The sequence below is a fragment of the Ylistrum balloti genome, unplaced genomic scaffold (assembly GCF_031769215.1).
Source record: "Ylistrum balloti isolate Yb309-2 unplaced genomic scaffold, AGI_CSIRO_Ybal_v1 Utg371040, whole genome shotgun sequence".
Taxonomy (NCBI): domain Eukaryota; kingdom Metazoa; phylum Mollusca; class Bivalvia; order Pectinida; family Pectinidae; genus Ylistrum; species Ylistrum balloti.
The window spans coordinates 1,377,412-1,392,531 of NW_026782576.1; the positions used below are offsets into that span (position 1 = coordinate 1,377,412).

Here is a 15,120-nt window from a genome sequence, read left to right on the forward strand (position 1 = left end):
TTTTTTTGGTGCGTCGTGCGTTACCACAACTGTATTTTCTGACTATTTAAGGTCGAAAACTGGTGTCATCTGGTACGTTTTCATTTGAATAGTAATACTCATTGTAGATATATAACATGTATGCATGTTTCCATCACAGTAATTGTTTTTCATGTAGATGTATCTTTTGAGAAGGTGTAAAGTTTTAATAACCTTGTCCCTTGTTCTAATGTTGACAATAAATAACGGCCGACATTGGCAAAACCATGGCGAGTAATTCAACTACAAATCGCTACTTGTTAAAACAGATGATATATCCATTACGATAGCAAGCACAAACAATATCTAAATTCGTACACCAATAGAAACACATAAACATGCACACTATCTGATCATGCGGTGATTAAAGAATACTTCCTGTTTCGCTCTGGTCATAATTTATAAGACGCATTTCCGCCTCCAATCAGCCGATCACTCAATATGAGGTACTTTTAACTTTAGCAGATACTTATACAGTTATCGTGAAACAGTCCAAATAGAGGACTCAGATTTGATAGATATGATTTCAATCTATTGATAATTTCATATATTGCATTGTTCAAATACTGGATAAAATGGTAATATTATTCCAAAATGGCGCTTGGAAATCAGTACATCCATTTATTGTTATATTTTTATTTCCGACTAAACGCTTGAAAATAGATTGTCCGATTTTTCCGGTCTCCTACGCCGGACGTTAAGCCCGAGTCGGGTCATCTGAATAAAGGTTATGCTGACCCATTGCGATCGTTCTTCGTCCATTGTGCGCTGACGTCGGATGAATACCGACCAGCCGATCGTAACTTACAGTTATGGCCCTTTGCAGTTTTAAAATCGACAAATTTACCACGTCGTAACGATTAAAAAGCATTACAATATTAAAGTAGCAAGCCTTGGTTTCGCATTTGATATCTTGTCAGAATGTTTAAAAACGGTCAAAACGTCACAAAACGCGGACCACGAAATGACTAATTTTCGGAAATTATAGATCTTTTATATACACATATACATTAATAAATTAGTATATTGTAGACAGTGGTTCAAGCAACATAACTGGCAAATTTTAATTAGTACAAATGCTGTTTAATGTTTGATCGGCATATCAAATAAAGTCATTTCTACAACAGAAGTTCGGTTGAGATTAATCAGGGTGCCGTTCAGACTCATTGACCTCTTGTTACATATTTGTCAGTGGAATGTATCTGTGTCTTTTCATCCAAATTTTCACCATTGGGTGCAAGAGATTGAAAAAATCCGGATTTCGAAGTTCATCAAAATGTTGCATATCCGATGTTGGAGATAAAGAAAAATCTGGAAACAAACTTATCATATATCAAATGTGTGTGTTATCTTACAAAGATTTTCAAATTCATTCATATCATGCAAGCAAGACATTGTTACACTAGCAGACACCATACCAAAACACCCATTTATGTAATTGAAACCAAAGCCACGTATCCATAAGGTATGTAACGGGATATTGCAATTATTTGTTTTTATGAACATTAAGCCCTCCTATCAACAAAGATGTGTCATTGGTGCAACGATGCATGTAGCCGAAGGTAATACCCTAAATACCCTATACCCAGTACCCAGTACCCCTTAGTATCTACCCTGTACATTGTACCCCGTAGTCTCTACCCTGTACCCCGTAGTATCTACCCTGTACCCTGTACCCCGTAGTGTCTACCATGTACCTTGTATCCCGTAGTCTCTACCCTGTACCATGTACCCCGTAGTCTCTACCCAGTACATTGTACCCCGTAGTCTCTACCCTGTACCATGTACCCCGTAGTGTCTACCATGTACCTTGTATCCCGTAGTCTCTACCCTGTACCATGTATCCCGTAGTCTCTACCCAGTACATTGTACCCCGTAGTCTCTACCCTGTACCATGTACCCCGTAGTCTCTACCCTGTACCATGTACCCCGTAGTCTCTACCCTGTACCCCGTAGTATCTATCCTGTACCCTGTACCCCGTAGTGTCTACCATGTACCTTGTATCCCGTAGTCTCTACCCTGTACCCTGTACCCCGTAGTGTCTACCATGTACCTTGTATCCCGTAGTCTCTACCCTGTACATTGTACCCCGTAGTCTCTACCCTGTACCCCGTAGTATCTATCCTATACCCAGTACCCCGTAGTGTCTACCATGTACCTTGTATCCCGTAGTCTCTACCCTGTACATTGTACCCCGTAGTCTCTACCCTGTACCCCGTATGTAACAAAATGAGTAAAAAAATGGGTTTAATGGTAATTTTGGAATGGTGTGTATCGTAGAGAGCAGCATCTTAGTTTAAAGTACATCAGGTCAAAAGTCAGTTAATCCCGTGAGTGATAGATAGTGATGCACGCCTGATAACGGGCGGGGTGTGTACCCAAGTGGTGAAGCACCGTGGCAGAATATCGCCATTATGATTGATCAGGACAGGTAGATGCTTTCTTGTATGCCTCGCGCTGGCGAACACATTTGGAAGTAAACAAGATAAGAAACAATGTATAAGGTAGATCAAAGATGGGAAGTTGATAACGGGTACTCCTAGTCGCAAGTGCCTTCATAATTAGATGCTCCGGGGGCTGGGTTATTGTTGTCCAATTGAGACTAGGCTTAAATTAAGTATTTGGGTATTATTTATACAAAGATAATAGCCAGCACTAGGGCAGTCGAGTCTGGGATCGAGTAGCTAGAGAGAGAGTTGGGAGTCGGACGTGCAGACGGGCAGAGTCCCGTATGGGACCTGCTCCGCGATGGAGTGGGTCCTGGCCAAGTTGGCCCATGAAATTTTGTATGGAACTCTTTGATATGGACGGGCAGGTTTTTCGTTGTTGTCTGCCTTACACAGGTGTTTAGTTTTGGTGCCACGACATGATGCTGTATGTTGATTAGGAACTATCTTTTGTAATGGTTATTTTTGGTGCCGTTCAGCAGGATTTCGAACCTGTGAGAACACAGGAAAAAGTGTTCATAGGAAACAAAATAATGTGTGTCCATGAATTTATGAACTTTACCAACATCTTGAAAGGGATATATAACAGGAACTGTCACAGCGTAATGAGATATACTATGGGCTGCAGAGGTACAGGCGCTGCAGGGGCCACCTGGAGATTCGGGACATAGTGGATGTCGTAGCTGGAAAGTCATGGCGATGACTTGGGATGATGCCGTTTGGAAACGGGAGGCGTGGTTATCGCTTCGGGATAGGGTGTTACCATCCTCATCATTTGGGGTAAGGAACAGATAAGGTTCCTTGTAAAACTGGTAGGTACCAGTTAACTGTAGATGTTGTACATGTATGACTGCGACACTGTTGGAGCTCCCTGTGGGACTGTTTCCGTAAACATGTAAAAGCCAGAACAACCATGTGTTCATGGGAGGAATTGTGGATGGAGGATTGCAGCATATGCTTTGAGACAAAACTGGATACTTTCTTTGGGGAATGTGACGTATGTAACCACTCCTTATGTGAGGACTGTTATAGGAAACTATCTAACAAAAAATGTCCATACTGTAGATCGAGTTTTGGACACACAAACCAAAAGGAACCAGACAATAGTGGCCCAGATCTTTTTTCTGCGGTTGATGGCGTGAGCACCAGATTGACACAGGATTTAAGTAAGCGGGCCAGATCTAACTGGCATAGAGAATTTCGACGTCACAAGGGCTTGGAAATAATTAGGGCACCTACAAACGTTCAGTATTTTCCAAATTATGACTTAGTCCAAAGCTTGATGGAAATAGGGAGTTTTTCTGATGCCTTGTCCAATGGGGGGAGATATATTGACGCCCGTTTTGCTAGAGAATACATTCGCGCCCAGTTGACCTATATCCAAGGTTATGGGTACTGATGGGCAATTCTCAATTCACTGAAAAGATTATTCTGGAACCGAGTTGTATTAATATTTGGAGTGTAGCCTTGCCAAACTTGAACCAAGCACCGTTACATTGCTGTATGGGAAACTGAAAAAAAGAAAGATGCTCTCGTGAACCGTTGTGGATTGCTTAGTGTCATGAACTTTTTTAGTCCATTACTGTGTGAACCTTTGGGTTAATAACTGAAATGCCGTTGTCTAAAGAAAGGTCGTAAACTGTTGGATCGCTAAACGTTCGCGAATTATTGGATTAATTGTTGTCGAGAACTGTGGTGGACCATTACGTGAAATTATTTCTGACTGGCGAAATATTAATATTTTGGCATGTGTATTGTGTTTTAGATAGGACATCGGAAAGTACAAGGGTGAAAAGTACGAGGGACAACAGCGTGACGGTTATAATTAATTGTGAGATCAATTATAAAAAAAACTTGTTAAGCCAAAGAAGACAAATAGCGGATTAATCGTTCTTACTAACTGGAGTGTTGTTTACCATGGATCTGAATTATCGTTATTCGAGAATTGTTGGATTAATTGCTGTGGACCTGTGTAGTTGTGACTATTAGAACAGTGCCGTGTTTTAACTTAGCGCGTGGAATTATAACTGACTGGCGAAATATTTATTGCATGTATATTGTGTTAGAATAGGACACTGTGAATTATACTGCACAAGAAAAACATGTTGAGTACTAATTATATTATCTGTTCGTGGTGGATTATTGATAACTAATTACTATCATACCACATTTTGTTCTCGAGTTTTGGAATATTAGTTAATATTCTTAGTGGGAAAGGTATGTAACAAAATGAGTAAAAAAATGGGTTTAATGGTAATTTTGGAATGGTGTGTATCGTAGAGAGCAGCATCTTAGTTTAAAGTACATCAGGTCAAAAGTCAGTTAATCCCGTGAGTGATAGATAGTGATGCACGCCTGATAACGGGCGGGGTGTGTACCCAAGTGGTGAAGCACCGTGGCAGAATATCGCCATTATGATTGATCAGGACAGGTAGATGCTTTCTTGTATGCCTCGCGCTGGCGAACACATTTGGAAGTAAACAAGATAAGAAACAATGTATAAGGTAGATCAAAGATGGGAAGTTGATAACGGGTACTCCTAGTCGCAAGTGCCTTCATAATTAGATGCTCCGGGGGCTGGGTTATTGTTGTCCAATTGAGACTAGGCTTAAATTAAGTATTTGGGTATTATTTATACAAAGATAATAGCCAGCACTAGGGCAGTCGAGTCTGGGATCGAGTAGCTAGAGAGAGAGTTGGGAGTCGGACGTGCAGACGGGCAGAGTCCCGTATGGGACCTGCTCCGCGATGGAGTGGGTCCTGGCCAAGTTGGCCCATGAAATTTTGTATGGAACTCTTTGATATGGACGGGCAGGTTTTTCGTTGTTGTCTGCCTTACACAGGTGTTTAGTTTTGGTGCCACGACATGATGCTGTATGTTGATTAGGAACTATCTTTTGTAATGGATACTAACGCGAAGTACTAACTATGGAAAACCACTATACGATGAAATAAAAGTTTCGGTCAACCCAAGTAAACACTGTGTTTAGTCATTGTGTTACACGTGGTATCTATCCTGTACCCAGTACCCCGTAGTGTCTACCATGTACCTTGTATCCCGTAGTCTCTACCCTGTACCATGTACCCCGTAGTGTCTACCCTGTACATTGTACCCCGTAGTCTCTACCCTGTACCCCGTAGTATCTATCCTGTACCCTGTACCCCGTAGTGTCTACCCTGTACCCTGTATGTACCCCGTAGTCTCTAACCTGTACCCCGTAGTGTCTACTCTGTATCCCGTAATCTATACCCTGTACCTTGTACACCGTAGTGTCTACCCTGTACCCTGTTTCCCGTAGTGTCTAACCGGTACCCTGTACCTCGTGGTCTCTTCCCTGTATCCTGTACCACGTAGTCTCTACCCTGTATCCTGTACCCCGTAGTCTCTACCCCGTACCCTATAAATCCTAGTCTCTTTCCTGTACCCTGTACCCCCTAGTCTCTTCCCTGTATCCTGTACCCCGTAGTCTCTACCCTGTATCCTGTACCCCCTAGTCTCTACCCTGTACCCTGTACCCCCTAGTCTCTTCCCTGTATCCTGTACCCCGTAGTCTCTACCCTGTACCCTGTACCTCGAAGTCTCTTCCCTGTATCCTGTACCCCTTAGTCTCTACCCTGTATCCTGTACCCCGTAGTCTCTACCCTGTATCCTGTACCCCTTAGTCTCTACCCTGTACCCTGTTTCCCGTAGTGTCTAACCGGTACCCTGTACCTCGTGGTCTCTTCCCTGTATCCTGTTTCCCGTAGTCTCTACCCTGTATCCTGTACCTCTTAGTCTCTACCCTGTATCCTGTACCCCTTAGTCTCTACCCTGTATCCTGTACCTCTTAGTCTCTACCCTGTATCCTGTACCCCTTAGTCTCTACCCTGTAACCTGTACCTCCTAGTCTCTTCCCTGTATCCTGTACCCCCTAGTCTCTTCCCTGTAACCTGTACCTCTTAGTCTCTACCCTGTATCCTGTACCCCTTAGTCTCTACCCTGTAACCTGTACCCCTTAGTCTCTACCCTGTACCCTGTTTCCCGTAGTATCTACCCTGTAACCTGTACCTCGAAGTCTCTACCCTGTATCCTGTACCCCTTACTCTCTACCCTGTACCCTGTTTCCCGTAGTCTCTACCCTGTAACCTGTACCTCCTAGTCTCTTCCCTGTATCCTGTACCCCTTAGTCTCTTCCCTGTACCGTGTACCCCCTAGTCTCTACCCTGTACCCTGTACCCCTTAGTCTCTTCCCTGTACCGTGTATCTTGTTTTTCCTGTATTCTCTGTACTCCATATCCTTTATCAACATCATTCTTATCCTCAACAATCTATCCCGTGCTCTTTACCTTGTATTCTTATTTAACTTTTTTTTCTGACTTTGATGAAATATAAAACCAAATTTGACTTTCAAATCAAATATGATATATTCACAAATGAAGAAATTTATACCAGGGGTCACAAAAGCTTTTAAAATTCACCAAACTTGATATTTTTCCGCCATATCAGAAATTTAGGAGCCAAATATGGCGTTAAAAACTACGTTTAAACAACAGAGCTTATTGTTATGATATGGTTAAATATTTATATGATCTGTAATAAAGAAATCATCTTCAGTCTCAGTACCCTTGTTTCAGTTAGGTCTGAAACATACTAGGAAGCTTAAGGGATTTAAAAACATACATTTATTTTCACTTAAATATATACTCAATATGTGCGATATCGTAGGATTGTACTATCGTTTACAGATATTGACATACGTTAAAATCACAACTTGATGACAGGTGCGCTGTATGATAGTGATGATTTTAAAGAAGAGGCAAAGTTTTAATATCTAAAGGTCGCAGACAACGATATTTCACTGGTAGTACTCCGAATCGATTTATAACCTCTGGATGCAGTAATAATAATGATAATACAATATTTTATCAAATTGTCATATATTGAACGATAGCAAAATAAAAATACAGTTATAAAATGTACAAGTAAAAGCTATCAATATCGGCCACAATATATTAGGAGACTAATGATAATTGATACATTAAAAATTGATCCATTTGAGGCTAAAAATTGAAAATATCATGTGAACACGCTAACTGTCGTACGTACCGATTTTTGGTTGATGTGATACGCGGGCGAACACCTGGAATAGACCGGTGCACTATTACAAAAACCCTGACATTACCACATGCAATATGTAGTAAAATATTGTGAAATTAACGATTATTTTATCTTATAATTCTACGGAAGCCCTGAAGTGCCACTACTGAAAAATATTTATCTGGCGGCCGTCACTTAAATATCTGGCGGCCACCACTAAATTTTTTTTTTCACTTTCTGTTTGTTTTCGTTTCTGGCCAGGTTTTGCACCTTCATAATACCTTAGAAACGACATGATACTTGTAATGATAACATGTTAATACATTAAATGATGTTCAAAAGCCAAAATGTATTGAAACTGTTTCCAATATTCCAAATTTTCTTATTGTTTTCGTCCGGGAACTTTGCTGACAGCATTTACAAATCGGTTATGATGAGACAAATCGACTGGATAGGCTGGCATCGCTTAACCCAGGCCTCGAATTTAACATTTTTTGTCACTTGTTAAAAATAGCAAGTGCCTTAAATTTTTACTTGCTAAAATGAGTTTTTACTTGCTATTACAGTAAATCTTCAAATAATGTTTTTCTTTTTTTTTTTTTTTTTTTGTGATTGATCATGTGTATTAATTTTCTTCATCAAATGATATCAATATTAGAATGTATGTAATGTCGAAATTATACTAAGAACTGCTTTGTCCCAATATTTTCATTGAAATAAATTTATTGACAACAAGAAACAAACAACTTTCAGTCAGTAAATTTGAGTCATGTACTAATACATGTAGTAAGTTCAAATTAAATGTCAATATTTCAAGAAATATTCTACGATGATATGACAGTCCCAGTGGGCATTGATGATGAATCAATAACCAATTGACAATTTCTGAAAACAAAAAAAATCTTGTGTTTCAGCCTACAGTACATGTAGATTTAAAATCTTTACCTAATTATCTTTCCTTTTGAATTTAATTGGAATTTCATGCAATGTTAAATTTAGAACTGCTCAATAAAAACTGTTAGCATCTGACAAATATTTACTAATAACTAATTATAAATTTGGTTGCTCAGCAAAATGAAAGTTTAACCCCAAAGTTATATTTCACTTGCTACATCAAAGACTTTGGTCCACTGATTTATCTTGTAGATCATATATATATATATATATATATAAGTATTATACTGGCATTTTACTCATGCATTACACATGTATGTTTGGTTATTTTATTTTCATGTTGTTAAAAAAAACTGCTCGCAAATATGTATCGACGGCCAACAAATCTCAGATAATAAAGTAGCGACTAAGTAGCGGCCGCCAGATAAAATATTTTTCAGTAGTGGCACTTCAGGGCTTCCGTATAAATCAAAATAAATGTCATTATAAATAATTCACTCATTTAAAATCCATCCGGAGTTAACTTATGAAATACAATTACGACATGGTGAAAAAACAACAAATACGTTCGTATGCATTTCTCCCAGCTGATTTTACCATTAAGAACGGTACTGTTGTCTTTCATTGTGGTTCAGTGCTCTAATCTACTCTCATGGAGAAAGTCTTACGACGGGTACTGCTGTGCTCGCTGTTATATACCATTGCACGGTTTAGAACAGAAAGAGCGAGGTGAATGAGCTGGTTAGCTGACACAGACAACACTGAACATAAGTTGAAAATTAAAGGAAAGTCTGATATATATTCCGCTGCGTGCCACATTACATAAGGCTAGTATGCAGAATGACAATTTCTGAAAATGTCTCAACGGACCTTAGGGAGTGTATAAAGACGTAGGTAATTTTCCAGGTAAGAAACTAGCGAGTATCTATGGGGCACTATCAGAATATCATGAAAATATCCTTTCGAACACATTTTTCTGTGGTTTCTGACTGCACTTCCAAAAATGCATGCAGTCGTGCAATGGAAATCTGTTTCGCTACTATAGATTTATCCAACAAAAATATTTTTTTGCATTGTGTTGGAAGAGATTTAACTTCAAGAGAACAGTTTGGCTGGGGTGTACCCAGAGAAACGAAGGTATGACTCGGTTTCGGTGATATTGTTTAACCAAGTATGTTGTCATTGGTAAACAACTTTAGAGTGATGTGTGTTATTTTGTAAACGAGAGATTCAATGCTTGATATCAGTATCCGGTTGTGAGCTGTATTAATGGCATTATATATTAGATATAACTGATGCCTGTTTACAGCGATTGTTAATTTTCAGTATGTGGGAGATGTACCGATGCCCTAGGATAATGTACTGAATTTGTTCAACCAATCATAAACAAACTAGCTGTATAATTTCAAGTGAATAGAGTAGGTTTCTTTGCTGCAATCACACGCATCGTCTGTCAGTATTTTACTTCTGTAACAAAGCGCTGACAATTTCAGCAGAGATATGATATTGTCGGAAGGGACTTTGAATTAGGATACATTGAAACTAATCTAAATATTCTCACCTTTTTTCACTTGATCCGGAACTACGTTTCGTGTTAGTCAGCTATGAGTATATAAAGGGAGAAAGAGCAAAACACTGAAACATGAACTACATGTATTCATCGTTGTTACTGTGTTCACTTAATACTTGTCTACAGAAAACCATGATATTGGTGACGCGTGTTTAGATTTGTTGTTGAGACTGCTTACAGAGCTTTACCTGAACCAAGTAAAATATATAACAACAACAATAAGAAAACTTTCTCCAAGGTGACACTTACAATACTTACAAAGCTGAGTATAAACAGATAACGATTTTTGCATGATTTTTTCCCCAAAATTTTCTTTCAATTTAAGGAAGATGAAAACAGGAACCTTAGAATAATAAAATGTCCATGCCTGTTTCATTTCTTTGATCGTGTGCGGTGACTGATTTGACGAGGAGAACCTCCAGTTTCCTTGCGTGTTACGGGATAGATGTTCTCAAAAGCGTGTTCCCGCGAAAACATGAGAATTAATGTTAATTATTGTCTTTTCGGTGCGATCAATGCTATACGAATCAAAATCATCAATACCACACAAGCGCCGTAAAATACACACATGATCATGTCTTTTGAAGCACCTTCATATGCATTTGTCTGCTAAGGGCCTACATCATGTAAAAGGGGAAAAGTAAGATTTTTTATGTTTTATTCAACAGGAAAAAACAAAGCAATAACTTACATTCTAACATGTACATGTTATCGTAGCAAACCTTTTTCAGGTGGCATGCTTTTCAAATGGCGGTACATCCGTGTGTTCCCCGACCGACTACTTCGGTAACTGTCACCTAAATATCTTGAGGTGTTGAGGGGCTCTCAGTGGGGAGTAGGCATAAAGTTTACCTGTAAACATCTTACCTGTACAAACAAGTCTTATTACAAAATGACACAAGATAAGCTCAGGTGCATAAACTATATATTTTATCATAGCATAGTATTGTAACAAATGTATGTAGCACATTAAATATAATATATATCTATATTGATATTGCACATGTATTGGATACAACTTGAGTTAATTAAAGATATTGACAGATAGATTAAAAAAGATTTCTGTTACAATTAACCTATTCAACATATTTCAATATGACTGGAACAGTTATCCGAGATGGATGAGTTGGGATGCAGAATCTACATATGTCATCAGGTCGATGGTATCTTTCCTTCAGTGTCGATAGGCGTCGGTCAATATTCATATATTTCTTGGGACGTGGTCGCATGGTTCCTCCGGCTGCTCCCTGGATTCTGTTGATTTCATTGGCATTTTGTATATCTTTGAACATCTGGATCGCAGAATATATATTTGGATGGGCGTGCTGTGTCATCTTCTTTATTTTGCTGTGCCATCCTTTTACACTGTTGGTGGCACGGGGTCCTTCGGTATGGAAATGGTTCCAAAGCTGACGGTCTCCTTCTATCCACTGCTCTGTTACATAGTCTGTGAAGGTCTGTGTCTGCTGGGTAAGGTCTGCGTCATCTCGATTTTCTAAGGCCTGGAACCAGACGTCTTCAATGTCTTCCAATGGCACAAGTGGTAGGATTGCTGCGCGTCTCACTAAGGTCTTCACTGCGTCGTTGTCTTTGTAGAGGATCTGTAGGCCTGTTGCTTGTGCTCTTCTCCATATGCTCTGTGTATAGTGGAAGAAGTATCCCTTGGTTGTAGTATCTGGAATGACCTCTCTAATTGAGTTTTGGACTGCAGTCTCAAAGTCGGCGAGGGCACTGGTTGGAGAAAATCTTAAGTTGAGTTCAGCCATCTTGTCTTTTAGTAGCTGGAAAAATCTTCTGTAGATAGCTTTGCTCTTTCCTGGGAGAAATGCATACACGACTGGTGTCATCTTCTCGTCAATCGGGATATGGAGACTGTAGATCTGGTAGAAGAGGCTGGGACATGTGTAAAAGGTTCCGTCGCATAAGAAGGTTTCTGATGTTGCAAGGTAGTGGAGGTTTTCGGTAGTGGCGAAGGCTATAATTCTTTTGGCGTCCTGGCTGTCATTAGAAATCTGTCCCCGGTTGCTGTCTCTGTCCATTTCCCTCCAAGTACAATGTCGTTCACGGCTTTTGGTAGTTGTGTCTGTCTTCGGCGGGATCTATACAATGATGATTTAGCTGTGTTGAAAGTTGGAAGACGCTCAACGACTTCTCTGCTGGCATCATCCCAGTCTTGGCCACGGAGTTTGTTGAGTTCGCCTGTGAAGAGTGTTGGTATTGGAGCTATCTCTTCAGCACAGCGCTTGGTAATCTGGTTCATAATCTGCTTGGCAACTACTTGTACCTGGTCGGCTGGGTGGAAATGGGGCTGTCCACCAAATGCTACTGGAATGTTGTTTGATGTGGTGATGGAAGCTGGACATCTTGGTACGGTGCATCTCCAGAATACTCTGTCTGGTCCTCTACGATTAACTCTGTAAATATATCCGTCTAAGGCTAGGTTCTGACCTCCTTTTCGGTTGGTGATGAAATCCACATTGATCTGTGCGTTCGCCATTGCTGTTGAACTTTGGAATGATGAATGTTAGGTCCATGTTTCCTTATATGTGTTTTGCCAGCTTGGGACGTTTCACATTTTCACACTTTTACCTTGTACAGTACAGGTGATTAGCTTGTGTGAGTCTACATTTAAGTGATATCAACATCTTGTGTGAGCTGTGTTCATAAAAAAAAACAATAAAATTACAATTTACCAAATTTTTATGATATTTTATCATCAATAATTATAAAAATACATCATGAGATCTATTATAATATATGAAAATGATATTGATTGATTTTTATATAACCATTGCTTATGATTATATATCAACAATATATATATATATATATATATATATATAGATGCGAATTGAATTAATAAGCCCAATAAAAGTACAATTTACCAAATTGTTATGATACGTTATCATCAATAATTACAGAAACATATCATGAGATCTATTATGATATATGAAAATGATATTGATTGATTTTTATATATTTCTATATAACCATTACTTATTATTAAATACCAACAACTGCCCGAGGCCACTACGTTATATGGTTATTAATTAACACTGATATTCACCTGAGCGGACCCAACAGCTGCTACGTTATAGACATTAAATCGTTATGTGAAATTCGTTATATATTTTGATTTTACTATTAAATGAAAGGACGATTGACGGGGAATGAAAAACACTACGTTATAACTATTTATTCGTTGTAAGCGTTTTCGTTAAAAACGTGTTTTACTGTATTGTTATCGCTTTGTCTTGAGAAGTGCTCAATTGATCTTTCTCAATTTTTATATGCAGGATTCCCTTGCTGCCCGTCTGATTTTGGGACTGTTCAAAGAAACAAAATGAATGACAGGCGGTCATCTTGGAGTGTTAATACTCAATTGATCTCTCTCAAATTTCAAATTTAGAATCTCCTTTGTCCCTAGTTGTGTCCGTTGAATTTTGGTATTGATCAGAAAAGCAAAATAGCTGACAGACGGTCATCGTTTTTTTTTTTTTTTTTTCAATGAAGTTTGGTATCACTTTTTCTTGAGAAACACTGAATGGGTCTCTCTCAAATTCCATAGATAGCTTTCCCTTTGTCCCTAGTTGTGCCCATTTGATTTTGATATCTATAATGAGAGAATTTCGGTCTAGATATTCAGTACGTTTGATGGGATACTATAACAATATATGCAGAAAGTATGCAAAAATACCGACCAATTCACGACAAAATATTTAAACAAACTCATAATTATAGTGCCTTCAGAAATTTCCCACTATCAAGCACTCTTTCAATTTTCTCGATTGTTTTTAAATCTGAAGTGCTTTTTAAGGTGAATTTCTGTTCTAAGACCTTTTCTCGAGTTGAAGCCAAGACAATTATTTGCCAAAATCCAATTTTAATTACGGTATATGTCCAGACATTAATGTTTCATTGTCTTCTATTTGATACTTTCAGGTACTTGCATCTTTTCACATTCTGTCAATTTGTTTGAATAGCTCACAAACAAGTTGTCTGTTAAGATGGTTCTTAAAGTTTCATTCTCTAATTGTTGTTAGGTCCATTGATGATATTGTAATAGTCGATTTCATAACCCTAAAAATAAAATTTACTGACAAAAGTGTAACATTTACAGATGAATGTGTGTAAAACATAAAATAAAAAAATAAAGCTGCACTAATACTCTTCCTTAGCGATAGGATCGCAAATTTTATGCAGTAAGGATTACTAAACGATACCGCGCTTATTAATTAATTTCTAAAGTCATATAAACTAAGATAGAATCGCACATTTGTGCAATAGAACCGTACAACATGCGGACGTCGTGCACACATCGCAAATCGTGTAACGCTGTGCGACCCTACAACTGTATAGTACATTTTTGTCGATAATGTGGTGGTTGGTATACAATATACGGTTTTCATACTTACACACACATCTCCCCGTTCCTCTTAATAGAAATAGTATATCACTTGCAACCCTACACTGTACCTTGTGTATTGTGATTAGAGACGCAAGGTCAATACAAACTTTTCTTTGTCTGGAGCTACTTTGTTAGTGTAGCGTGTTATGGACACATAAATAAATACATTAAGTTACCTTACCTTCGTTATATCAAAAGACAGAGGTTGTTGGATGATAAATATATTTAAATGTTTAATCGGGTTCTGATGATCTTTTAATTTGTACCTGGAGGTGAATGCATTTTCTACTCCCAATAAACAGGGATCTGTATAACTGTCATCATTTTCTCCATTTTTAAACTAATCCGAAACCAGACGTTTGTTTGTTTGTTTTTTAATTCTCTTTGGATTTATGCTGAGGAGACCATGAAGGTTCATAATGTTCTTGTTAACATTTTAATACGCTTTTCTGGCCTTGAAAAGAAAAGTAAATCACACGAAACAAAAGATGTTAAAATTGAGACATGAATTGCAGTTTCACAAAGTTCCTTTTATTAAGATAATTATGTCGTTTTAACAAGTTTTAGCGCGAGATATTGTTCCATAAAACATGTCTAACAGGTTGTTTAAACAATTGCTACTTCCTCCTTAATCATACAGAAGATTTCACAAAGTCTTGAAGATCTAGTTACGGTCTTACTTTGTAGATCGCATTCCTTATTTAT

The 15,120-nt window shown here is 38.4% G+C and overlaps 1 protein-coding gene across 1 annotated transcript; it reads right to left on the bottom strand.

Annotated features, from left to right (window-relative positions):
• Window positions 1-11,083: 11,083 nt before the first annotated feature.
• LOC132560271 (uncharacterized) lies at window positions 11,084-11,854 on the bottom strand. Its single transcript, XM_060224933.1, has one exon. It carries the CDS (start codon window positions 11,852-11,854, stop codon window positions 11,084-11,086), a length of 771 nt encoding a protein of 256 aa, XP_060080916.1.
• Window positions 11,855-15,120: the final 3,266 nt, after the last annotated feature.

What these genes read in the sequence shown, in the direction of transcription:
- LOC132560271 (XM_060224933.1), bottom strand. Translation starts at nt 11,854, where the DNA reads ATGACACCAGTCGTGTATGCATTTCTCCCAGGAAAGAGCAAAGCTATC.